This window comes from Pristis pectinata, chromosome 3 (assembly GCF_009764475.1).
Source record: "Pristis pectinata isolate sPriPec2 chromosome 3, sPriPec2.1.pri, whole genome shotgun sequence".
Lineage (NCBI taxonomy): Eukaryota > Metazoa > Chordata > Chondrichthyes > Rhinopristiformes > Pristidae > Pristis > Pristis pectinata.
Window position 1 is genome coordinate 59121 of NC_067407.1, and position 27579 is coordinate 86699.

At 46.6% G+C, this 27579-nt stretch overlaps 1 protein-coding gene across 1 annotated transcript in view; it reads right to left on the reverse strand.

The window, feature by feature from the left end:
• Window positions 1–27579, reverse strand: part of LOC127568331 (guanine nucleotide exchange factor VAV3) — a 165278-nt gene that overhangs the window by 25380 nt on the left and 112319 nt on the right. The window contains exons 16-20 of the mRNA XM_052011949.1: window positions 16158–16259; window positions 14542–14639; window positions 9430–9452; window positions 7387–7432; window positions 649–696 (exon numbers count right to left, since the gene is read on the reverse strand). Coding sequence (XP_051867909.1) covers window positions 649–696; window positions 7387–7432; window positions 9430–9452; window positions 14542–14639; window positions 16158–16259 — 317 coding nt within the window. The remainder of the gene's footprint in view (window positions 1–648; window positions 697–7386; window positions 7433–9429; window positions 9453–14541; window positions 14640–16157; window positions 16260–27579) is intronic.

Sequence of the window (27579 nt, forward strand, 5' to 3'; positions counted from 1 at the left end):
CAATCCAAAGAATAAAGACCCAGCCTGGCCAACCTCTGCTGATAACTCAGGCTTTCTGGTCCTGGCAATATCCTTGTAAGTTTTCTTTGCACCCTTTCCAGTTTAACCATACCTTTCAAAACTGTACACAGTACTCCAAGTGTGGCCTCACTAACGACTTACACAACTGCATCATAATGTCCCAACTCCTATACTCAGTGCCCTGACTGATGAAGGCCGTTGTGCTAAGTGCCTTTTTCACCACCCTGCCTACCTGTGACACCACTTTCAATGAACTATGCACTTGTACTCCTAGGTTCCTCTGTTCCATTGCACTCCCTAGTACCCTACCATTCATAGTGCAAGTCCTATGTTGTTTTGACTTTCCAAAATGCATCATCACACTTAATCTGTATTGAAATCCATATACCATTCCTTGGTGCACTTCCCTAACTGATCAAGATCCCCCTGTAATCTATGATAACCTTCTTCACTATCAACAATACCTCCTAATTTTGTGTCATCTGCAAATTTACTGATGAAGCCTTGTGCATTTGCATCCAAATCATTTATATAAATAACAAATAACAAGATTAACATGTCAAAGGGTCATACAGCATGGAAACAAGCACATCAGCAAAACTTGTCCATGGAGATTAAGATGCCTACCTGAGCTAACTTGGCCCAGATCCTTCTGAACCTTTCCTATCCATGTACCTGTCCAAAGGTTATTAACAACATAAGTTGGGATGTCATGTTACATGGAGCACAGACATGCTAGGCTGAAGGGCATGTTCCTATGCTGTACTGTTCTGTGTTCAATGTTCATCCAACACTCAGCAGGCTGTAGGACTGGCTGTGAGCCTGGTCATTTCCCACAAGCTCAGGGACACTCAGTGTGTGACCCCACTGTAAACTGGCCAAAATGAACACGTGGCAGTAAAAGGAATTGGAGGTTAGAATCACAGAACATATACAACACAGAATGAAGGGGTTCAGCTCATTCTGCTTGTGTTGGTTGGAAAAGACCACTCATTTTGATCTCATCTTGCAGGACTGGATCTGAAGTCATACACAATTCTTCAGCTGCACATCAGATCCTGTGTATGACCTCAGATTACAGAGTTTCCGCCCCCCAGACAGCGAGTCCCATATCCACCCCCACCATCTGGGTGAAAAACGTCCCTATCAAGATTACTCCGTGCCAAGAAATGGAAAGATAGTGCAGTTAAATGCATGGCTAAGGATCTGGTGCAGGAAGGAGGGTTTGAGGTATATGGATCATTGATGTCTCTTCCAGGGTAGGTGGGACCTGTGCAGGAGGGAGGGGTTTGAGGCTGGCAGGGAGGTGGGATCCAAAGATGTGGTGTGGCAGGTGGGAAGTTGAGGCTTATATAAATGCTAAAATGAGCAAGTTCAGTAGATGGGACAGGTTAAGAGCTAGGCAGGGAGGTGACAAAGAGGATTGGTCATGTCAGGAATGTGTATATGTTGTCTACATGGACTTTGGCAAGGCCTTTGTCAAGCTCCCTCATTGTAGGTTGGTCTGGAGGGTGAGATCATGTGGGATCCAGGGTGAGCGAGTCAATAGGATACAAAATTGGCTTGGTGGTAGGAGCCAGAGGGTGGTAGTGGAGGCCTGTGATCAGTGGTGTGTCTATATGACAAACAAATTGGCTGGTGCAAGGGCAGGAATGGCTGCTGGATATTCCGGGGTTTAGATGTTTCTGAAGAGACAGGGATGGAGGTAAAAGAGGTGGGGGAGTGGCTTTGCTGATCAGGGACAGTGTCACAGCTGTAGAAAGGGAGGATGTCCTGGATGAATTGTCCACTGAGTCAGTGTGGGTGAAGTCAGAAACAAGAAGGGAGCGATCACTCTATTGGGAGTATTCTACAGACCACCCCCCCCCCCCCCCCCAATAGCAGAGAAATGCTGAGGAGCAGATCAGGAGGCAGATTTTGGAGAGGTGCAAAAATAACAGGGTTGTTGTCATGGGTGTTTTCAACTTCCTTAATATTGATTGGCACCTCCTTGGTGTAAAGGGGATAGATAGAGCAGAGTTTGTTCGGTGTGTACAGGAAGGGTTCCTGACACAGTATGTGGACAGGCCAACTAGAGGAGAGGCCATACTGGACCTGGTACTAGGCAATGAGCCTGATCAGGTTTCAGATCCCTCGGTGGGAGAGCATATTGGAGATAGTGACCATAACCCCCTGACCTTTACCATAGCTTTGGAGAGGGATAGGAGCAGACGATATGGGAAAGTATTTAACTGGGGGAGGGGGAATTATGATGCTATTAGGCAGGAACTTGGGAGCGTAAATTGGGAACAGATGTTCTTGGGAAAGTGCACAGTGGAAATGTGGAGGTTGTTTAAGGAATACTTGCAGGGGGCTCTGGATGGGTTTGTCCCACTGAGGCAGGGTAAGGATGGTAGAGTGAAGGAACCGTGGTTGACATGAGATGTAGAATATCTTGTCAAGAGGAAGAAAGAAGCTTACCTGAGGTTTAGAAAGCATGGATCAGACAGGGCTCTGGAGAGTTACAAGGTAGCCAGGAGGGAGCTTAAGAATGGACTTAGGAGAGCTAGAGGGGGGCATGAGAAGTCCTTGGTGAGTAGGATCAAGGAAAAACCCCAAGGCGTTCTGCATGTATGTGAAGAATAAGAGGATGACTAGAGTGAGGGTAGGACCGATCAGGGATAAAAGAGAAACATGTGCCTGGAGTCGGAAGAGGTAGGGGAGGTCCTTAGTGAATACTTTGCTTCAGTATTCACCAGAGGGAGAGACCATGATGTTTGTGAGGGTGGCGTACGACAGGCTGATACGCTGCGGCATGTCGACGTGAGGAAAGAGGATGTGCTGGAACTATTGAAAAACATTAGGATAGATGTTACAGGGGCTGGATGGGATATATCCAAGGTTATTACGGAAGGTGAGGGAAGAGATTGCTGCGCCTTTGGCGACGATCTTTGCATCCTCACTGGTGACGGGAGTAGTGCCAGATGATTGGAGTGTGGCAAATGTTGTTCCTTTGTTTAAGAAAGGGAGTAGGGATAACCCTGGGAATTACAGACCAGTGAGTCTTACTTCAGTGGTGGGCAAATTACTGGAGAAGATTCTTAGAGACAGGATTTATGGGCATTTAGAGAAGCATAGGCTGATTAGGGGCAGTCAGCATGGCTTTTTGAGGGGCAGGTCGTACCTCATGAGCCTGATGAAATTCTTTGAGGATGTGACAAAGCACATTGATGAAGGTAGAGCAGTGGATGTGGTGTACATGGATTTTAGTTAGGCGTTTGATAAGGTTCCTCATGGAAGGCTTATTCAGAAAGTCAGGAGGCATGGGATCCAGGGAGACTTGGCTGTGTGGATTCAGAATTGCCTTGCCCATAGAAGACAGAGGGTGGTGGTAGATGGAGCATATTCTGCCTGGCGGTCGCTGACCAGTGATGTTCTGCAGGGATCTGTTCTGGGACCCCTGCTCTTTGTGATTTTTATAAATGACTTGGATGAGGATGTAGAAGGGTGGGTTAGTAAGTTTGCTGATGATACAAAGGTTGGTGATGTAGAAGGTTGCTGTAGATTACAACAGGATATTGATAGAATGCAGAGCTGGGCTGAGAAGTGGCAGATGCAGTTCAACCTGGATAAGTGTGAAGTGATACACTTCAGGATATCGTATTTGAAGGCAGAATACAAGGTTAATGGCAGGACTCTTAGCAGTGTGGAGGAACAGAGGGATCTTGGGGCCCACGTCCATAGATCCCTCAAGGTTTCCATGCAGTTCGATAGGGTTGTTAAGAAGGTGTATGGAGTGTTGGCCTTCATTAGTCGGGGTATTGAGTTCAAGAACCACGAGGTGATGTTGCAGCTCTATAGAACTCTGGTCAGACCACACTTGGAGTATTGTGTTCAGTTCTGAATACCTCATTATAGGAAGGATGTGGAAGCTTTAGAGAGGGTGCAGAGGAGATTTCCCAGGATGTTGGCTGGATTGGAGAGCATGTCTTATGAGGATAGGTTGAGCAAGCTAGGGCTTTTCTCTTTGGAGAGGAAATGATAAGATGATAAAATGATAAGATATCATCATCATATCATCAAGAAAATGATAAGATGTACAAGATGATAAGAGGCATAGATCGAGTGGACAGTCAGAGACTTTTTCTCAGTGCGACAATGGCTAACAGGAGGGGACATAATTTTAAGGTGATTGGAGGAAGGTATAAGGGGGATGTCAGGGGTAAGTTTTTACACAGAGAGTGGTGGGTGCGTGGAATGCACTGCCTGCAGAGGTTGTGGGAACAGATACATTAGGGACCTTTAAGAGACTCTTAGATAGACACATGAATGTTAGAAAAACAGGGGGCTATGAGGGAGGGAAGGGTTAGATAGATCTTCGAGCAGGATAAAATGTTGGCACAACATGGTGGGCCGAAGGGCCTGTACTGTGCTGTAGTGTTCTATCTATATTAATGATTTACATGAGATTGTAGTTGGCATTGCGGATGACACCAAGATTGTTGGTGTAGTGGACAGTGAAGATGATTATTGTAACTGCACTGTGGAATGAATTGACCTGTACGATCAGTTTGTAAGACAAGCTTTTCACTGTACTTCGGTACAAGTGACAATAATAAACCAACACCAATACCAATTTAAGATTACAGCAGGATCTAGATCAAGTGGGGGGAGTGGGCCAAAGAAAGGCAGATGCAATTTAACTCAGAGAAGTGCAAACTTGGCTAAGATTTACATGGTAAATGGTAGAGTTCTGGGAAATGTTGTAAAACAGAGAGATCTAGGTGTGTAGGTACATAGTTCCCTGAAGCTGGCGACATAGATAGACAGGGTGGTGAAGAAAGTGTTTGGCACGCTGGCCTTCATCTGTCAGGACAATGAGTACAAGAGTTGGGACGTTATGTTAGTCATTGCTGAGACCACACTTGGAGAGTTGTGCACACTTCTGGTCACCAGCTATAGGAAGGACATCATTAAGCAGGAAAGGATGCAGAAAAGATTATTGAGAGGACGTTACTGGGACTGGAAGGTTTGAGGTATAAGGAGAGGCTTTTATAAGGAGAGTTTTTTCTTGGAGTGTAGGAGGCTCAAGGTAACCTTATAGAGGTTTATAAAATCGAGGGGAATAGATAAGGTGGATGGTCACAGACTTTTTCCCAGGGTATGGCAGTCTAAATCTCAAGTTAGATGCCCCTTAATGCTTAAATTGAGAGGGGAAAGAATTAACAGAAACCTGAGGGACAATTTTTGCCACACAGAATATGCTGGTACATGGAACAAGCCGTTGAGGAAGCTGTACAGGCTGGTACAATCACAATGTTTAAAAGACATTTAGACAGGTACATGTACAAGAAAAGTTTAGAGGAATAAGGGCCAAATGCATTTAAATGGGACTAGCTCAGGTCGATAAATGGTTGGCATGGACAAGTTGGCCGTAGGGCCTGTTTCTGTGCTGGATAACTCTGTGACTCCACAACTCTATCTCCCTGCTACTTCTATCGCAATTACTTTCAATCTCTGCACCCTGGTATTGATCCCTCTAATGATGGAAACAGTTCTTCCCATTTAGTGTCTTTGAACGTCTCTAATTCAGTCCCGCTCAGCCTCATCTGTTATAAAGAAAACAGACCCAGCCCATCTAAATATTTTTCATTGCTACAATTTTACATCCTGGGAGCAACCTCATACATCCATGTGCCCCAGTTCCAAAGTCACAGGAGCAAGATGGGTCGGATGGGTCCTACAGTGCGACGCTCCCTCAGTCTTACCTCTCCCACAGTGTGACACTCCCTCAGTATTGCCCAGTGCAGAGCTCCCTCCCTCAGCACAGCCCTTTTATTTTTACACATACTTATTCACTAAGAGCACTACAGAAGGACATCCAGTGTCAAAACTACAACTACTAATACAGGAAGTAGAAAAAACTATGCAGACAGATTCAACCCACATAACTAATGACTGCAAAATGCACTACTTCAGATAAGAATCTCGTTCACACCGTGCACAACACATGCAATACCCTGAGGAGCCCACTGATCGCGGAGTTCACCCAGGGTGCCCATGGATACCATGTGCTCCCCTCAGTACCACCTCTCCCACAGTGTGACCCTCCCTCGATACTGCCCCTCCCACAGTGTGTCACTCCTTCAGTACTGCCCCTCCCACAGTGTGACCCTCCCTCGATACTGCCCCTCCCACAGTGTGATCCTCCCTCGATACTGCCCCTCCCACAGTGTGTCACTCCTTCAGTACTGCCCCTCCCATGGTGTGTCACTCCCTTAGTACTGCCCCTCCCACAGTGTGACCCTCCCTCAGTACCACCCCTTTTTTTTACAAAACGTTTATTAGTTAAAAGCACTACAAAAGACTACAAATATCAAATGTATATATCTAATACAGAAAGGATCATCTAATCAACTACATAACTTCAGAGATTACTGTAAACTAACACCCGTGAAAACACACATACGTCACTAAGCCCGCTACCGCAACACTCAATACTTCATATCAAAATCGTATTGGTGTCGTCCATGACACACACAATCTCTTGAGGAGCCCACTGAGCGTGGAACTCAGCCAGGATGCCTGCGGAGACCGCGTGCTCCCTTTCCAAAGACACCCGCGCGCGCACGTAAGTGCGGAAGACAGGCAGGCAGGCAGGCAGACCGGCCAGGACCCTTGGCTGCTCGCCGCCACGTCCCATGGATGGCCAGCTTGGCCAGGCCCAGCAGAAGACCCACCAGGAGATCCCCCGCATCGGTACCGCCCCTTTTTTTAATTACAAAACGTTTATTCGCTAAAAGCACTACAAAAGACAACCAATATCAATACATTACAGATAATACAGAAAGAAACAACTAAGCAACTACATAACTATAGAGAATAATGCAAACTAATACCGCGAAACACACTACGCCTGCTACCGCCACACACAACACTTCAGATCAAAATCACATTCGTACTGTCCACGACACACGCGATCCCCTGAGGGGCCCACCGAGCACGGAACTCAGCCAGGGTGCCCGCGGAGACTGCATGCTCCCTCTCCAAAAACACCCGCGTGTGCACGTAAGCACGGAAGATGGGCAGGCAGGCGGACTGGCCGGAACCCTCGGCCGCCCATCGCCGTGTCCCGTGGATGGTCAGCTTGGCCAAGCCCAGCAGAACACCCACCAGGAGATCTGCCGCATCAGTTCCGCCACTCCCACAGTGTGATGTTCCCTCAGTACCACCCCTCCCACAGTGTGATGTTCCCTCAGTACCACCCCTCCCACAGTGTGATGTTCCCTCAGTACCACCCCTCCCACAGTGTGATGTTCCCTCAGTACCACCCCTCCCACAACGCTGCCCCTCCAGTGAATGGTTTACACTGAGGAATGAACTTACCCATGTCCAGTGTGCTGCCTTGCTTCTTGTCTCCTTTGAAGCAATTCTGTGTTAAAGTGCAGACAACTGAGCAAATTACATCGAATTTACAACTGAGGAACAGGCCACTTGGCCCCTCTGATCTGTGCCAGGATTTCTGTCTCACACTGTCCTTTACCCACCATTCCACGCTTTCTTCCTTAGTCTTGTGTTAGTCCAGCCCCTGCTCCCTCCACCCCTCCAGGTCCTGCTATTCCCCTGACCCCTCCCAGTAAGTGTGTCCCAGATCCGACCTCCCCCCTCCAACTGTCATGGGGTGGGGCAGAGTTTTTCCCAAATTTCCCATGGGACTGAGCAGACTTCAGTTAATGGTCCCGAGTTCCAATCTCCCCTCCAAGCGTGGACACATCTCCCTCCAACTCACACCAGAGAACCCCTCCACAACTGCAGGCCATGATAGTCTTCCCATCCCCAGCCATCACCCTGCCAATGGAAGGGTCTCCAGCCCCGATTTACCTCTATGTTCCCCAGATTCAAAAAGAAATCACTAATTATTGCCCAGCCTGTACTTGCTGCATTTCAAACTCAAAATAATTTCTGAAAATGACTCACGAAATTGCAAGTGAACAAAAACAGAGAATGCTGGAAACACTAAGCACGTTGGGCAGTGTCTGAGCAAACAGAAACAGTGGTTTCAAGTCCGTACCCTTCAGCTGCAGGTAAAACCTTCCTCCGATGATCATCGACTCCAGTTACTTACATCATCACCCTGCGAGCCCCTCCACAGAGCTGCTGAACTGCCACCCGATCAAACCTTTCATCAGGAGTCTGGTCACAAACTCCAGCAAGCAGCCACTGCCTGAGACTGGACCTGACTGTTCACCTCTGGTGCCCTGAGATGGCCTTTGCCACGTGGTAACCAAGACACTATTGGTGCCACCCCCTAAGCAATGCCTGAGTCCGCCCTTTCTCAGCTCATCCGCGGCACTGCGAGCTCCCAGACTTGGTAAGTGTGACAGTCTCCAGGCCACTTTGCAAGGTTCAAACCATCAAAAGCCTGTGTTCATGCTCACCCTGACCCGTCACCCTGTCTACTACCATTCGCCCCCATCATGTCGCCCCTTCCCCATTACCCATCTGTTTCCCCACCAGTCTTTCTGTCCATTTCTCATTACCCACCACCCCTTTACACCATCCTGTTCCCCTGTCCATTCTCTCTTCCACCATCTACCCTCCCTGTTCCCCATCAATTCCACGTCCGCTCCCTTGTAGCCCTGTCCACCGTTCCGTCTGGCTACTAGAATCATAGAATCAAAGAGCCACACAGCTCCCTTCAGCCCGAGTCCATGCCAACCCAGCTAGTACCAATTTTCTGTGTTCGGCCCATATCCCTCTAAGCCTCGCCCCTCCAGGTACCTATCCAAGTGCTTCTTAAATGATACTAACGTACCTGCCTCACCCACTTCCTCTGGCAGCTCATCCCGCATACTTACTAACTTCTGCATGAAAAACTTGCCCCTCAGGTCCCTTTTAAATCTTTCCCCTCTCACCCTAAACCTTTGGCCCTAGTTTTGAATTCCCCTACCCTGGGGAAAAGACTGTTATTATCCACCTTATCTATACCTCATAATTTTAAAGATCGCCCCTTATTCTCCTAAATTCCAAGGAATAAAGACTTGCCCAACTTCTCCCTATAACTCAGGCCTTCTAGTCCTGGCAACATCCTCGCAAACCTTTTCTGCACTCTTTTCACTAGTCAATGTCAACTGAGGTGATGAAGGCAGCGAGCATGAAACCAGCCTATCAAGGCAATATGAAGCTAAGTTCACACGTACACAGCCACACACTCAAGCACACAAGGACACATGTGCACAGGTATGCACATACGCGCACACATGCACACGAGCATGCATGCACAAAAACACACACACACACACACACACAAACAAACATATGCAGAGGCATTCACAAGAAGCATAGATCCAAGCACACAACTACATACAGACTGGTACACACATAAAAACACATGTGCGCAATGTCAGCAAAAGCAACATCAGAACTCACCATCTGTTTGCCTCTTCTGGGATCTGAAAAAAGATGAATCACGTAATTAATGGAGTACACAGCAAGATCATAACCCCAGTTTCATACTCACTGCAACTGGCAGCTGCTGAAATTGGAGCTATAGCCTACTCCTCACTGGCCATTTGACTGCTCATTGGCCACTAACCCCTCTTACCAGAACAACAGAGCCCTCAGCCAGATCAGCAGAGCCCCTCTGTCAGACCAACAGAGCCTATGAGACCAGCGGAAACCCACCAGACCAGCAGAGCCCCTGTCAGACAGGTAGAGCCCCGTAGGTAGGTAGGGTGGTGAAGAAGGCAAAGGGATACATGCCTTCATTAGTCAGGGCATAGAACATGAACAGGGGAAATGGGCCAAGGAACGGCAAATGGAATTTAACTCGAACAAGTGTGAAGTGTTGCATTTTGGTCAGTTATACCAGGGTAGGACTTGCACAGTAAATGTAGGCTCTTGGAGAGTGTTATAGAACAGAGAGAGCTTGGGGTACAGGTACATGGTTCCCTGAAAACAGCGACATGTAGTCAGGGCGGTGAAGAAGGCGGTTGACATGTTTGCCTTCATCGGTCAGGACACTGAGTACAGGAGTTGTGTGGTCATGTTACAGCCATACAAGTTGTTGTTGAGATCACACATGGAATATTATAAACAGTTCTGGTCTCCCAGCTATAGGAAGGATGTCATTAAGATGGAAATGATGCAGAAAAGATTCACAAGGATGTTATCAGGCAGGCTTGAGTTGTAAGGAGAGGCTGGGACTTTTTCCTCCTGGAGAGTAGAAGGTTGAGGGGTGACCATATAGAGGCTTATAAAATCATGAGTGATGTAGATAAGGTGGATGGTCACAGTTTTTTTCCCAGAGTAGGGAGACTAAATCAGATTTAAGTTGAGAGGGGAAAAATTTAAAAGGGACCTGAGGGACAACTTTTTCACACAGAGGATGGTGGGCATATGGAACAAGCTGCCAGAGGAAGCTGTAGAGGTGGGTACAATTGCAATGGTTAAAAGACATTTGGACATGGATAGAAAAGGCCCAGAAGGATATGGGTGAAGGGTAGGAGATTAAAGAGGAATCGATAATTTTTTTGTTTGTCATCCAGAGGGTGGTTAGAGTCTGTATCACACACTGAAAAGGTGGTGAAGGCAGGTACTCACAACATTTAAGAAGCAACTTTATGAGCACTTGAACTGAGGATGGAGTGGGTCAGGACCAGAGGGTTGGGTGGGGTGATTGTGATTGATACAGAGCTGTGGAGAGAGAGTGGGGCAGTGGGGTTGGTTTGGGATTCTCACAGGGCTTTGGATACATAAGGCAGTAGTACTAGAGTCACAGAGCTACACAGCACCATTTACTGAGTAAGTTTAACTTCCCAACATGCATGACCTTGCACTTGTCCAGGTTAAATTCTATCTGCAGTTCCTCAGCCCACTTTCCCAATTGATCTAGATCCTGTTGTAATCTTGGATAATCTTCTTCACTGTCCAATATAACACAATTTTGATGTCATTTGCAAACTTACTAACCATGCCAACTACATTCTCACACAAATCGTTAATATATGCCATGCTAAATATATAATCATACCAAAGGCCTTGCTAAAGCCCATGTAGACAACGTCTACTGCCCTGCCCTTGTCTCGGTTACTTCTTCAAAAAACTCAAATTTGTGAGACACAATTTCCCACACACAAAGCCATGCTGACTATCCCTAATCAGTCCTTGATTTTCCAAACACAGATATATCCTGTCTCTCAGAATTCCCTCCAGTAACTTTCCCACCACTGATGTTAGGCTCACTGGCCTATAGTTCTCTGGCTTGTCCTTGCAGCCTTTCTTAAATAAAGGCACAACATTAGCCACCCTCCAGTCTTTCCGTATCTCACCTGTGGCTAATAATGGTGCAAATATATCTGTCAGGGCCCCAGGAATTTCTTCCCTGGCTTTCCATAATGTCCTAGGATTCACTTGGTCATGCCCCTGGCCTTTATCAACCCTTATGCACTTTAAGACCACCAGCACCTCCTCTTTTGTAATATCGATATGTTTCAAGACATCACTATTCTCTTACCCTTCACTCCAACAGGAACATATTGGTTTGAACTCTCCTTATCTCACTTTTAAAAGCCTCCCACTTGCCAGATTTACCTGCAAACAGCCTCTCAATCAACCTTTGAAAGTTTCTGTCTAATGCCAGCAAAACTCCTGCCTCCAGCCCTCTTCTTCCACCTGGACTCCCCCACCAGGCCCGTTACCTTCCCTGGACCTATTCATAGCCAACCGTCAGCAGGACATCAGCAGCCTCCTCCCCTCACCAACTCCAATCTCAGCCCTTCTGAACGTTCTGCTCTCCACTCCCTCCGCACCAACCCTGACATTGTCACCAAACCAACTGACAGAGGTGGTGCCGCGGTAGTCTGGCGTACTGACCTCTACCTTGCAGAGACCAGATGTCAACTTTGAGACACTTTCTCCTACCTACCCCTTAACCGTGACCCCACCAAGGGCCACCAAGATATTTATCTCCCGCACCATCACTAACCTCATCACCTTGGGAGATCTCCCCCCACAGCTATGACTATGATAGTCCTTCGACCTAGGACTGCCCACTTCTATCTTCTCCCCAAAATCCACAAGATGGACCGTCCCAGCAGACCTATTGTCTCCACATGCTCTTGTCTGACAGAGCTTGTATCCTCGTACCTGGACACTATCCTGTCCCCCTGGTCCAATCCCTTCCCACCTACATCCATGGCACATCACCAACTCTTCTATATCTTTAAGTTCTCCAGCATGCGCAACCTCGTCTTCACTATGGACGTCCAGTCCTTATATACCTCTATTCCCCACCGCCCTCTGCTTCTTTCTTGACCAGAGACAGAACCAGTCCCCTTCCACTAACACTCTCCTCTGCCTGGCTGAACTTGTCCTCATCCTAAGCAACATTACTTTCGATTCCTCTCCCTTTCCACAGACCAAGGGTGTAGCTATGGGCACTCGCATGCGCCCCAACTATGCCTGCCATTTCGTTGGCTATGTTGAACAGTTTCAGTTCCAAGCCTACTCCATCCCCATTCCTCAGCTCTTTCTCCGCTATATTGATGACTGCACTGGTGCCACCTCTTGTACCGTGTGGAACCCGACAGTTTCATAAATTTTGCCACTAATTTTCACCCTGCTCTCCAATTCACTTGGATGATCTCTGACACCTCTCTCTCCTTCCTCAATCCTTCCATCTCTATCTCAGGAGATTCCGTATCCACCGACATCTTCTACAAACCCACTGACGCCCACGGCTACCTCGATTACAGCTCCTCCCACCCTGTCTCTTGCAAGGACGCGATCCCTTTTTCTCAATTTCTCCGCCTCCACCGCATCTGCTCCCATGACGAGGCTTCCCACTCCGGGACACCCGAGATGTCCAACTTATTTTCTAACCGTGGCTTCCCCCCATCTGTGGTCAAGAGAGATCGCACCCGCATCTCTACCATTTCCTGCACCTCTGGTCTCACCCACACCCCTCCCACAGGGATAGGGATCCCCTTCTCCTCACATTTCATCCTACCAGCCTACATATCCAACACATCATTCTCCGCCACTTCCGCCATCTCCAACGGGACCCCACCACCAAGTATATCTTCCTCTCCCCACCCCTTTCTGCCTTTTGCAGGGACCATTCTCTCTGCGACTCCCTAGTTCACTCTTCCTCCTACCCCCCACCCATCTCGCTCTCACGCCAGGAACTTTCCACTGCCCCCGCCATAGGTGCAACATCTCTCCCTACACCATGTCCCCCTACACCACCTCCATCACCTCCATCCAGAGATCCAAACTTCTTTCAGGTGAGACAGAGATTTACCTGCACCTCCTTTAATATCACCTACTGCACTTGGTGCTCCAAGTGTGGTCTCCTCTACATTGGCGAGACCAGACGCATACTAGGTGACTGCGCTCCGTCTGTAACCGCGATCTGCATCTCCCTGTTGTCAGTCACTTCAACTCCCCCTCCCACACTATCACTGATATGTCAGTCCTCGGCCTCCTCCAATGCAGGAGAAATCCAAGTGCAAACTGGAGGAACAGCACCTCATTTTCCATCTTGGAACCTTGCAGCCTAATGGCATGAACATTAAATTCTCCCACTTTAAATAACCCCTACCCCCTCCACACACATCATGCCTCTTCTTTTCTTCCCTTTCCTAGCCTATCTCTCTTTTTTCTGCCCCCCCTTTTTTCCTCCTTACCTTTGACCCATCCCCTGGTGAATCTGCTCTCCCCTCCTCCCCCGCACCTGTCTATCACTGCCTCTTACCTGCATCTACCTATCATCACCTTGTGCCCATCCTGCCTCCCCTCTTTTGTCCACCTATCATTGCTCTGCTTTTCCCTCCTTTATATTGGGCTTCCTGTTTTCCTATCTTCAATCCTGACCCGAAACGTTCACCGCCTGTTTTTCTCCACGGATGCTGCCTGGTCTGCTGAGTTCCTCCAGCAGCATCATGTTTTTTCATCTAGATTCCAGCCTCTGCAGTCCTTTGTTTCTCCAGCAAAATTAGCCTTGCCCCAATTTAGGACTTTAATTTGTGGACCAGTTCTGTGTTTAATCCGTAACTATTTTAAAACTAATAGAACTATGGTCATTGGTCCCAAAGTGCTCTCTCACTGACACTTGAGTCACTTGACCATCCACATTTCCCAATGGGAGGTTGAATTTTGTTCCTTCTCTGATAGGGCCATCTACATATTGCATGAGGAAGCTTTCCAGGACACATTTAACAAATTCCGCCACATCCAAGCCCTTAGCACTATGGCAGTACCAGTCAATATTAGGGAAGTTAAAATCACCCACTATTATAATCCTGTTATTTCTGCAGCTATCTACAATTCACTTTAGGGCTGCGGGGATAAAGCCAGTCAGTGGGATTAGTTTGGGATTGATACAGGGTTGTGGGGAGAGCGTGGGGCAGTGGGATTAGTTAGGGGATTGATACAATTCTAAAACATTAATGATGAACCTGTCACTTTTATTGGTTTCCTTGGTGCTGACATTTATTTCCCAATGTGTATTGGTGAAGACACATTCCATTGGTTAATTACCTGCTTCAGCTTTGCTGCAGACTCCAATTCTGCCCAAGCACTCTTTGTGGGCACCCGTTCCACACCTCATGCACAGATATCCCTGGTAAAATGTCCCTCTGAGGGAAAAGCAGGAGCCAACATTAAAACAACTCAGTGCACACACAGCGACACGAAAAAGTAAAATGCAAGAGTAAACCAGAGACACTCAGGAGGGGCCTGGACAGGAAAGCAAATTCTGGTCACACAGGGGAGGGTGTGCAATGAGCGTCTGAATGGGAGGATGAGGTGGAGAAGGTCAGGAAGGAAATCCGGGGCTCAGACAGCGGCATGCCAGAGCAGGAGAATGTCGCAAGGTTCTGGTACCTGTTTCACCATGGCTCGCTCTGTACCTCAGTCTCTCCCCATCTGATGCTCACATCCATTAATTCCAATAATCTGCAGATCACAACCAGGATACAGAATACAGAGCCTCTGTGTGAGGAAATCTGTCAAGGTAACTCACTCATTATCAAGTTCCACAACTTCAGGTAACTCACTTTCTCTGGAAACACAAGAAACTACAGATGCTGGAATCTGGAGCAACAAGCAAGATGCTGGAGGAACTCAGTAGGTCAGTCCAGTCAGGATGAAGAGTTTCGACCCGAAATTATGTATGTCTGTTTCCTTCCACAGATGCTGCCTGACCCACCGAGTATCTCCAGCATCTTGTTTGCAACTCAATTTCTCTGTTTATATCAGAAGTAGGCAGTTTTGATGAAGGTTATCGATCTGTGAATGACTCAGTTGTTCTCTCTCCATCAGCACAGCCTGACCTGTTGGGCATTTCCTCCGGCTCTGCGCTTCACAGCTTTTCCATTCCATCACTCATGGTCTCTTTTTCCTATCAGTCAGGCCAACAAGACATTCCGTGTCTATACAACCTGTCCCTTGACCTGTCCATGCACCCCCACCTTCTCTGCAATTTCAAACTAACTTGGCCTCACTTCCTCAACTCCAGTGATGGATTTTAAATCTGAAACGTTCACTGTTTCTCCCTCCACAGATGTTACCTGACCTGCTGTTTCCAGTATTTTCTGTTGCCGTTTCTTTGCCCCTGATCTCTGCCACATGTAGCTGCTGGTGGAATCAACCCCTCTTCACATCAACACCTGCCCTCGGCTCCATTTCCCCATCACCAATTGCTCATACCCCCCCAGATTTCCAGATCTTGTCTGTCCAAAGCGCAGACCAGCCCGGGACCACCCCCTCTGGAGTCGCTGCCTGGTCATTGCTTCATTTTGGCAGAGTGGGAGCTGGGAGCTGGATGTGGGAGCTGGGAGCTGGGAGCCAGAAGCTGGGATTCGGAGCTGGGAGCCGGGAACTGGATGTGGGAACTGGGAGTTGGAGCCAGGAGCCAGGAACTCGATGTGGAAAGCAGGAGCTGGATGTACGAACTGGGAGCTGGAGCTGGGAGCCCGGAGCTGGGATCCAGAGCTGGGAGCTGAGAGCTGGGAGCCAGGAACTCGATGTGGGAACCAGGAGCCAGATGTGGGAGCTGGGAGTTGGAGCTGGAACCGAAGGTCAGTACCAAAAGCTGGAGATGGGCACTGGGGGCTGGGAGTTGAAGTCAGAAGAGGATCCTGAACTGGACTCACCGGAGCAACATGCGGCAGGCACTGCAGACGGTGACCTGGTCGAAGGTGTACATGGTGAAACTGTGCTCATTGCTGTCACTGTGTTCTGGGCGAATGTTGGACCTACAGCAAGACAGAGAACAGGTGCAGCTGTCAGGTGAAGCCTTGAATCCCGAGACCCCAGACGCAGTGCAGAAGCCCTCACAGCTCGAGGGAGGACACACTCTGAGCAGAACCAGTTCCATCCTGGGCCAGGCACAATGGGGCTGTGATCTGCCACAGTTACATCCATGGGGATGCTGGGTACTGACCTCATCATGGAAAGAAGGTCACTGATGAAACAGCTGAAGATCGTTGGGCCAAGGACACTGTCTGAGGAACTCCTGTAATGATGACCTGGGGCTGGGATGACTGACCTCCAATAACCACCATCATCTTCCTTTGTGTGATGTGTGACTCCAGTCACTGGAATACTTTCCCTTTAGTGCCAAAGACATCAGTTTTACCCTTGATGCCACACTTGGTCAAATGCTGCACTGATGTCAAGGGTGGTCACTCTCACCTAACCTCTGGAATTCTGTTTTCTAGTCCATATTTGGAATAGGGCAGTGATAAGGTTTGGAGCTGAGTTGAGAATGTAGGGTATGATAAGTAAGTTTGCAGATGACAGAGAAATTGGTGGGGTCGTACATAGTGAAGAAGGTTGTTTAAAGATATGGCAGGACATAGCTGGAAAGTAGGGTGGAGTGGTAGCACATGGAATTTAATTCAGGCAAGTGTGAGGTAATGCACTTTGGGAGGTCAAATTTTGGTAGAGAGTAAATAGCAGGGACTTAGGAGTGTTGATGTTCAGAGACACCTTGTGGTGCAAGCCCATATCTCCCTGAAAGTGGCAGCACAGGTGGATAGTGTAAAAGTTGTCCCGTGCTGAAATAAAGCAGGTGACAACAGCAGAACCAAAGAGCGTATAATTAATGCTTTATTATTTTAATGCTTTATTATTTTAATGCTAGCGGGAGTGAGGGATACAGAGAAAGAGTAAACAGTGTAACCAGAGCTCTGTACTGATCCCCACTCAGAGATTTACATGTTAGTATCCCTTCTTTTATACTTAATCTAAAGAAGCCTATGTGGGAAACTGCACATACTGTATGCCTTAAGCACTTCTTTGTCTCTCACCAGCACCTGCACAACTTGCAGTCATAACTATAGTCACACCATGGTTGAAGGAATATCATGCCATGGTAGAAGAAATAATAGCGGCACACCATTAACCCTTACATTTCCAGTTACCTTCTACAATAGGGTAGTGAAAAAGGGATTGAGTATGTTTACCTTCATAGGCTGAGGCATTGAGTATAAGAGTTGGACGTCATGTTGCAGTTGTACAAAACTTTGGTTAGACCACACTTAAAAGTACTGTGAACACTTCTGGTCGCCACACTGTGGAAGGATGTGGTAGCATTAGAGAGAATGCAGAAGAGATTCACCAGAATGTTGCCTGGAATGGAGGGCTGTAGCTATAAGAAGAGATTAGACAGGCTGTTTACTCTCACAGGAACATAGGATGCCGAGGGGTGACCTTATAATGGTTTACAAAATTATACAGGGGCACAGATAGGACAGATACAATCTTTCCTTCAGGGCAGGGGAGTCTGGAACTAAAGGGCACAGGTTGAAGGTGAGGGGGGAGAAATTTAAAGGAGCTCTGAGGGGTTTGTTTTTCACACAGAGGAAGGTGAATATCTGTAATGAGCATCGAGAGAAAGTGGTGGAGGCAGGAGGCTCTTATTACAGGCATATAAAATCATGAGGTGCATGAATTAGGTGAATGTTCACAGACTTTTTCCTAGGGTAGGGGAGTATAAAACTAGAGTGATAGATTTCAGGTAAGAGGGAAAAGGCTTAAAGGGGACGTGAGGGGCAACTTTTTCACACAGAGGGTGGCGAATATCTGGACGAGCTGCCAGAGAAGGTGGTGGAGGCAGGTACAATTACAACACTTAAAAGGCATTTGGACAGATAATGGATTAGGAAAGGAATATGTGCCTAATGCAGGCAAATGGGATTAGTGTAGATCGGCATCACGGTCGGCACATGTGAGGTGGGCTGAAGGGCCCACTTCTGTACTGTACGATTCGATGAATGGTCCATGTGAAAACTAAACTGGGCAATGGTAAGCAGGTTGTCAGAACATAGAATATAGAAAACCTACAGCACAATTCAGGCCCTTCGGCCCACAAAGATGTGCCGAACATGTCCCTACCTTAGAAATAACTAGGCTTACCCATAGCCCTCTATTTTTCTCAGCTCCATGTACCTATCCAAAAGTCTCTTAAAAGACCCTATCGTATCCGCCTCCACCACTGTTGCTGGCAGCCCATTCCACACACTCACCACTCTCTGAGTAAAAAACTTACCCCTGACACCTCCTCTATACCTACTCCCCAGCACCTTAAACCTATGTCCTCTTGTGGCAACCATTTCAGCCCTGGGAAAAAGCCTCTGACTATCCACACGATCAAAACCTCTCATCATCTTATACACCTCTGTCAGGTCCCCCCTCATCCTCCGTCACTCCAAGGAGAAAAGGCCGAGTTCCCTCAACCGGTTTTCATAAGGCATACTCCACAATCCAGGCAGCATCCTTGTAAATCTCCTCTGCACCCTCTCTATGGCTTCCACATCCTTCCTGTAGTGAGGCGACCAGAACTGAGCACAGTACTCCAAGTGGGGTCTGACCAGGGTCCTATATAGCTGCAACATTACCTCTCGGCTCCTAAATTCAATTCCATGATTGATGAAGGACAATACACCATATGCCTTCTTAACCACAGAGTCAACCTGTGCAGCTGCTTTGAGCGTCCTATGGACTCGGACCCCAAGATCCCTCTGATCCTCCACACTGCCAAGGGTCCTACCATAAATACTATACTCTGCCATCATATTTGACCTACCAAACTGAACCACTTCACACTTATCTGGGTTGAACTCCATCTGCCACTTCTCAGCCCAACTTTGCATCCTATGTCCCGCTGTAACCTCTGACAGCCCTCCATACTATCCACAACACCTCCAACCTTTGTGTCATCAGCAAACTTACTAACCCATCCCTCCACTTCCTCATCCAGGTCGTTTATAAAAATCACAAAGAGTAAGTTTGCTGATCCTTGAGGTACACCACTGGTCACTGATCTCCATGCAGAATATGACCCGTCAACAACCACTTTTTGCCTTCTGCGGGCCATCCAGTTCTGAATCCGCAAAGCAATGTCCCCTTGGATCTCATGCCTCCTTACTTTCTCAATAAGCCTTGCATGGGGTACCTTATCAAATGCCTTGCTGAAGTCCATATACACTACATCTACTGCTCTCCCTTCATCGATGTGTTTAGTCACATCCTCAAAAAATTCAATCAGGCTCGTAAGGCAGGACCTGCCCTTGACAAAGCCATGCTGACTATTTCTAATCATATTATACCTCTCCAAATGTTCATAAATTCTGCCTCTCAGGATCTTCTCCATCAACTTACCAATGACTGAAGTAAGACTCACTGGTCTATAATTTCGTGGGCTATCTCTACTCCCTTTCTTGAATGAGGGAACAACATCCACAACCCTCCAATCCTCCGGAACCTCTCCCGTCTCCATTGATGATGCAAAGATCATCATCAGAGGCTCCGCAATCTCCTCCCTCGCCTCCCACAGTAACTTGGGGTACATCTCATCCGATCCCGGTGACTTATCCAACTTGATGCTTTCCAAAAGTTTCAGCACCACCTCTTTCTTAATATCTACATGCTCAAGCTTTTCAGCCCGCTGCAAGTCCTCACTACAATCTCCAAGATCTTTTTCCGTAGTGAATACTGATGTAAAGTATTCATTAAGTACCTCTGCTATTTCTTCTGGATCCATACACACTTTCCCACTGTTGCACTTGATAGATCCTACTCGTTCGCATCTTATCCTCTTGCTCTTCACATACTTGTACAATGCCTTGGGGTTTTCCTTAATCCTGCCCGCCAAGGCCTTCTCACGTCCCCTTCTGGCTCTCCTAATTTCCTTCTTAAGCTCCTTCCTGTTAGCCTTATACTCTCCAGATCTCTAACATTACCGAGCTCTCTGAACCTTTTGTGAGCTTTTCTTTTCCTTTTGACTAGATTTATTACAGCCTTTGTACACTACGGTTCCTGTATCCTATCATAACTTCCCTGTCTCATTGGAACATGCCTATGCAGAACTCCACACAAATATCCCCTGAATATTTGCCACATTTCTTCTGTACTTTTCCCTGACAACATCTCTTCCCAATTTAAGTTTCCAATTTCCTGCCTGAGAGCCTCATAATTCCCTTTACTCCAACTGAACGCCTTTCTAGTCTGTCTGTTCCTCTCTCTCTCCAATGCTATTGTAAAGGAGATAGAATTTGATCACTATCTTCAAAATGCTCTCCCACTGTGAGATCTGACACCTGACCAGGTTCACTTCCCAATACCAAATCAAGCACAGCCTCTCCTCTTGTAGGCTTACAGTGGCATGCAAAAGTTTGGGCACCCCGGTCAAAATTTCTATTACTGTGAATAGTTAAGTGAGTAGAAGATGTACTGATCTCCAAAAGTCATAAAGTTAAAGATGAAACGATCTTTTCAACATTTTAAGCAAGATTAGTGTATTATTTTTGTTTTGTACAATTTTAGAGTGAAAAAAGGAAAGGAGCACCATGCAAAAGTTTGGGCACCCCAAGAAGTTTGAGATCTCAGATAACTTTTACTAAGGTCTCAGTCCTTCATTAGCTTGTTAGGGCTATGGCTTGTTCACAGTCATCGTTGGGAAAGGCCAGGTGATGTAAATTTCAAAGCTTTATAAATACCCTGACTCCTCAAACCTTGTCCCAACAATCAGCAGCCATGGGCTCCTCTAAGCAGCTGCCTAGCACTCTGAAAATTAAAATAAATGATGCCCACAAAGCGGGAGAAGGCTATAAGAAGATAGCAAAGTGTTTTCAGGTAGCTGTTTCCTCAGTTCGTAATGTAATTAAGAAATGGCAGTTAACAGGAATGGTGGAGGTCAAGTTGAGGTCTGGAAGACCAAGAAAACTTTCCGAGAGAACTGCTTGTAGGATTGCTAGAAAGGCAAATCAAAACCCCCGTTTGACTGCAAAAGACCTTCAGGAAGATTTAGCAGACTCTGGAGTGGTGGAGCACTGTTCTACTGTGCAGCAACACCTGCACAAATATGACCTTCATGGAAGAGTCATCAGAAGAAAACCTTTCCTGCATCCTCACCACAAAATTCAGCTTCAGAAGTTTGCAAAGGAACATCTAAACAAGCCTGATGTATTTTGGAAACAAGTCCTGTGGACTGATGAAGTTAAAATAGAACATTTTGGCCGCAATGAGCAAAGGTACGTTTGGAGAAAAAAGGGTGCAGAATTTCATGAAAAGAACACCTCGCCAACTGTTAAGCATGGGGGTGGATTGATCATGCTTTGGGCTTGTGTTACAGCCAGTGGCATGGGGAACATTTTACTGGTAGAGGGAAGAATGAATTCAATTAAATACCAGCAAATTCTGGAAGCAAACATCACATCGTCCGTAAAAAAGCTGAAGACGAAAAGAGGATGGCTTCTACAACAGGCTGATGATCCTAAATACACCTCAAAATTCACAATGGATTACCTCAACAGGCACAAGCTGAAGGTTTTGCCATGGCCCTCACAGTCCCCCGACCTAAACATCATTGAAAATCTGTGGATAGACCTCAAAAGAGCAGTGCATGAAAGACAGCCCAAGAATCTCACAGAACTAGAAGACTTTTGCAAGGAAGGATGGACGAAAATCCCCCAAACAAGAATTGAAAGACTCTTAGCTGGCTACAGAAAGCATTTATAAGCTGTCATACTTGCCAAAAGGGGTGTTACTAAGTACTGACCATGCAGGGTGCCCAAACTTTTGCTTTGGGCCCTTTTCCTTTTTTGTTATTTTGAAATCGTAAAAGATGGAAATAAAAAAGTAATCTTGCTTAAAATATCAACAATATGTTTCATCTTTAACTTTATGCCTTTTGGAAATCAGGTCATTTTCTACTTGCTTAGCTATTCACAGTAACAGAAATTTTGACCAGTGGTGCCCAAACTTTTGCATGCCCCTATATCTATATATTGTATCAAGAATCCTTCCTGAACACATTTAACAAACTCCACCCCATCTAAACCCCTTGCTGTATGGAGATGCCAATTGATATTTGGGAAATTAAAATCTCCCATCACAACAATGTTATTATCACACCTTTCAAGGATCTGTTGCCCTATCTGCTCCTCGATATCCCCGTTACTATTGGGCGGCCTATAAAAAACACCCAATAAAGTTATTGACTCCTTCCTGTTCCTAACCTCCACCCAAAGAGACTCCGTAGACAATCCCTCCATGACATCCACCTTTTCTGCAGCCGTGACACTATCTCTGATCAACAGAGCTACTCCTGCACCTCTTTTGGCTCCCTCCCTGTCCTTTCTGAAACATCTAAAGCCCGGCACTTGAAGTAACCATTCTTGTTGGTGAATAAGTGCCAATTAACAGCACTGCTGATGACACCTTCCATCACTTTGCTGATGATTTAGATTGACTGGGTGGTAATTGGCCAGAATGGAGTTTTCCCATTACATACCCGGGCAACTTTTCATGTTGTTGGGCAGTTACCAGTGTTGTAACACTGGAACAGCTTGGTTAGGGGAGTGCCTTGTCCTGAAGCACAGGTCCTGAGACATTGGTCCTGTAGTCTCTGCTGTATACAGTGCTCTCAGCCAGTTCTTAATATCATGCAGAGTGAACGTCATTGGCTGGAGACTGGCTTCTGTGATGCTGGGATCTCAGGAGGAAACCAAGATGGATCACCCACTCAGTCCTTCTGATTGTGAACTGGTTGTGAAAGCTTCAACCTTGACACTTGTTGGATCTTATCACTGAGTATTGGGGGTCTTCCAAGTCCATAGCTCCCCGAAAGTGGCTGCACAGAGAGATAGGGAGGTAAAGAAGGCATATGGCATGCTTGCCTTTATTAGTTGAGGCACTGAGTTCAAGAGTTAGGAAGTTATGTTGCAGCTTTATAAAACTCTGGTTAGGTGCACTTGGAGTGTTGCATTCAATTCTGGTCAGGAAGGATGCAAAGGCTTTGGAGGGGGTGCAGAAGATGTTTACCAGGATGATGCCTGGATTAGAGGGCATGTGCTATGGAGAGAGGTTGGACAGGCTTCAGTTGTTTTCTCTGGAGTGGTGAAGGATGAGGGGAGAACTGATAGAAGTTTCTAAGATTATAAGGCATTGATAGCCAGTATCTTTCTCCCAGGGTACAAACGTCTAATACTAGAAGGCATGCATTTAAGGTCAGAGGGAGAAAGAACAAAGAAGATACGCAGGGCAAGTTTTCTTTACACACAGAGAGTGGTATGTGCCTGGAATGTGCTGCCAGGTGGTGGAGGCAAATATGATAGAGACGTTTAAGAGGCTCTTAGATAGGCACATGAATGTGCAGAGAATGGAGGGACATGGACCTTGTGAAGGAATTTGTGTTTAATTAATTTGGCACAACATCATGGGCTGAGGAGCCTGTTTCAGTGCTATACTGTTCTATGTTCTCAGAGCCTCCTCACACTTGATGTAGCAAGACTGCAGAGCCTCTACTTCTAACGTCCTCAAGGATGCCAGTTTTGAGCTGCCAGATTCACTCTGAGTGTGTCCTGTTCAGTACATAGATTGTGCAACACAACAGGATGGAGAGAGTCCTCAGTATGAAAAGATGGGTGACTCCACCTGGAGTGAACAGTAACCCTTCCTATCAATGGTGCCATGGACAAATATGTCTGCTATAAAGAGATTGGTGGAGGTGCAGGCTACTACAAAAACCTCTGAATTTCACCAGCCTTGAGTATCCCAGAGATGCAGCTGGTAGAGCCATAGCCTCACAGCTCCAGAGACCCAGGTTCAATCTGTGTGGAGTTTGTACGTTCTCCCTGTGACTTGGTGGGTTTCCTCTGGGTGCTCTGGTTTCTTGGACATCCCAAAGATGTGTGGGCTGCTATAAATTGACCCTAGTGAGTGGCTGAATAAGAATCAGGGAGAGTTGATGGGAATATGGGGAGAACAGGTTACAGGGAATATCAGTGAGGAATGGGATTGCTCTTTGAGCTGGTAAAGACTTGATGGACCAAATCAAGTGTAAGACCTCAAGCAGGGGGTTAGGAAAGCCAAAAGAGGCCATGAAATATCCATGGCAAGTAGCATTAAAGAGAATCCCAAGGCGGTTTGTACTTACATTTAAAGAAAGAGGGTGACGAGGGAAAGGGTAGGACCACTCAAGGATAAAAGAGGAAATTTATGCCTGGAATCAGAGGATGTGGGCGAGGTACTAAATGAGTACTTTGGTCAGTATTCACCAAGGAGAAGGACATGGACGATAGTGAGAGCAGTGTGAGGTATGCTAGTATGCTTGGGCATTTTGAGATCAAGTAAGGGACAAAATTGGTCCCCTAGAAGATCAGAGCGGACGTCTATGTGTGGAGCCTCAGGAGGTAGGGGAGATCTTAAACAGTTTTCTTGCATCAGTATTTACTCAGGTAACGGGCATAGAGGATATGGTAGGAAGAGAAACAAGCAGTAGTGTCATGGAACATATAGAGATTAAAGAGCAGGAGGTGCTTCCTGCTTTACAGCGAATAAAGGTAGATAAATCCCCCGGGCCTGACAAGATATTTCCTCGGACATTGAGAGAGACTGGTGTAGAAATTGCAGGGGTCCTGGCAGATATATTTAAAATGTCCTTAGCCATGGGTGCGGTGCCAGAGGACTGGAGGGTAGCTCATGTTGTTCCGTTGTTTAAAAAAGGCTCTAATAGTAAACCAGGTAATTACAGGCGGGTGAGCCTGACATCAGTATTGGAATTATTGGAAAGTGTTCTGAGAGATTGGATATACAAGTATTTGGACAGCCAAGGGCTGATTAAGGATGATCAGCATGGCTTTGTGCGTGGTAGATCATGTTTAATGAATCTTGTAGAGTTTTTTGAGGAGGTCACCAAGAAAGTAAATGAAGGAAAGGCAGTGGATGTTGTCTACATGGACTTTACTAAGGCCTTTGACAAGGTACCACATGGGAGGTTAGTTCATAAGGTTCAGTCACTAGGCATCCATGGAAAGGTTGTAAACTGGATTTGAAATTGGCTGTGTGGGAGAAGGCAGAGAGTGGTAGTGGATGATTGTTTCTCAGACTGGAGGCCTGTGACTAGTGGTGTGCCTCAGGGATCTGTGCTGGGACCATTGTTGTTTGTTGTCTATATCAATGATCTAGATGATAATGTGGTAAATTGGATCAGCAAGTTTGCTGATGACACTAAGATTGGAGGTGTAGTGGACAGCGAGGAAGGATTTCAAAGCTTGCAGAGGGATCTGAACCGACTGGAAGAATGGGCCAGAAAATGGCAGATGGAATTTAATGCAGACAAGTGTGAGGTGTTGCATTTTGGAAGGACAAATCAAGGGAGGACATACACAGTAAATGGTAGGGCACTGGGGAGTACGGAGGAACAAAGGGATCTGGGAGTTCAGATACGTAATTCCCTGAAAGTGGCGTCACAGGTAGACAGGGTTGTAAAGAAGGCTTTTGGCATCCTGGCATTCATAAATCAAAGTATTGAGTATAGGAGTTGAGATGTTATGGTGAGGTTGTATAAGTCACTGGTGAGGCCAAATTTGGAGTATTGTGTGCAGTTCTGGTCACCTAACTATAGAAAGGATATCAGTAAGATTGAAAGAGTGCAGAGGAGATTTACTAGAATGTTGCCAGGTCTTCAGGAGTTGAGTTACAGGGAAAGACCGAACAGGTTAGGACTTTATTCCTTGGAGTGCAGAAGAATGAGGGGAGATTTGATAGAGGTTTACAAAATTATGACGGGCATAGACAGAGTTAATGCGAGTAGGCTCTTTCCACCTAGATTAGGAGAGATAAGTACGAGAGGAAATGGCTTTAGGGTAAAAGGGGAAAAGCTTAGCGAGAACATCAGGGGGAAACTTCTTCACTCAAAGAGTGGTGGGAGTATGGAACGGGCTGCCATCTGATGTAGTGAATGCGGGCTCACTCTTGAGTTTTAAGAATAAATTGGATAGATACATGGACGGGAGAGGTCTGGAGGGTTATGGACTGGGTGCAGGTAAATGGGACTAGAGGAATACCGTTTCAGCACAGACTAGAAGGGCCAAATGGCCTGTTTTCTGTGCTGTAGTGTTCTATGGTTCTATATTACAGCTGCAGAAAGGGTGGATAATGAAGAAGGATCCTCTCTAGAGTCAATATGGGTGGAAGTTAGGAACAAGTAAGGAGCAGTTACTCTACTGGGAGTATTCTATAGGCACCCCGGTAGCAGCAGGGATACTGAGGAGCAGATTGGGAGGCAGATTTTGGAAAGATGCAAAAGTAACAGGGTTATTATCGTGGGAGACTTCAACTTCCCAAATATTGATTGGCACCTGCTTAGTGCCAAAGGTTTAGACGGGGCAGAGTTTGTTAAGTGTGTCCAGGACAGATTCCTGTCACAGTATGTTGACAGACCGACTAGAGGGGATGCCATATTTGATGTAGTTTTAGGTAATGAACCAGGTCAGGTGACAGATATCTCAGTGGGTGAGCATTTGGGGGACAGTGACCATTGCTCCATAACCTTTAGCATTGTCATGGACAGGGATAGGAGCAAAGAGGACAGGAAGATGTTTAATTGGAGAAAGGCAAATTATGAGGCTATAAGGCGAGGAGAGTGTAAATGGGGATGACATTTTTGAAGGGTAATGTACGATGGAGATGTGGTCGATGTTCAGGGATCTCTTGCAGGGTGTTAGGGATAAATTTGTCCTGGTGAGGCAGAGAAAGAATGGCAGGGTGAAGGAACCATGGGTGACAAGGGAGGTTGAACAACTAGTTAGGAAGAAGAAGGCAACATACATAAGGTGTAAGCAGCTAAGATCAGATAGGGTTCATGCGGAATATAGAATAGCAAGGAAAGAAGTTAAGAAGGGGCTGAAGAGAGCAAGAAGGGGGACATGAAAAGGCTTTAGCGAGTAGGGATAAGGAGAATCCCAAGGCTTTCTTATCCTATGTGAAGAGAAGGATGGCTAGAGTAAAGGTAGGTCCGATTAAAGACAAAGATGGGAAGATGTGCCTGGAGGCTGTGGAAGTGAGTGAGGTTCTCAATGAATACTTCTCTTCAGTATTCACCAAGGAGAGGGGTCTTGATGATGCTGAGGACAGTGTTGGTAAGGGTAATGTTCTAGAGTATGTTGATATCAAAAGAGAGGATGTGTTGGAGCTGTTAGAAAATATTAGGACGGACAAATCCCCGGGGCCTGACGGAATATTCCCCAGGCTGCTTCGTGAGGCAAGGGAGGAGATGGCTGAACCGTT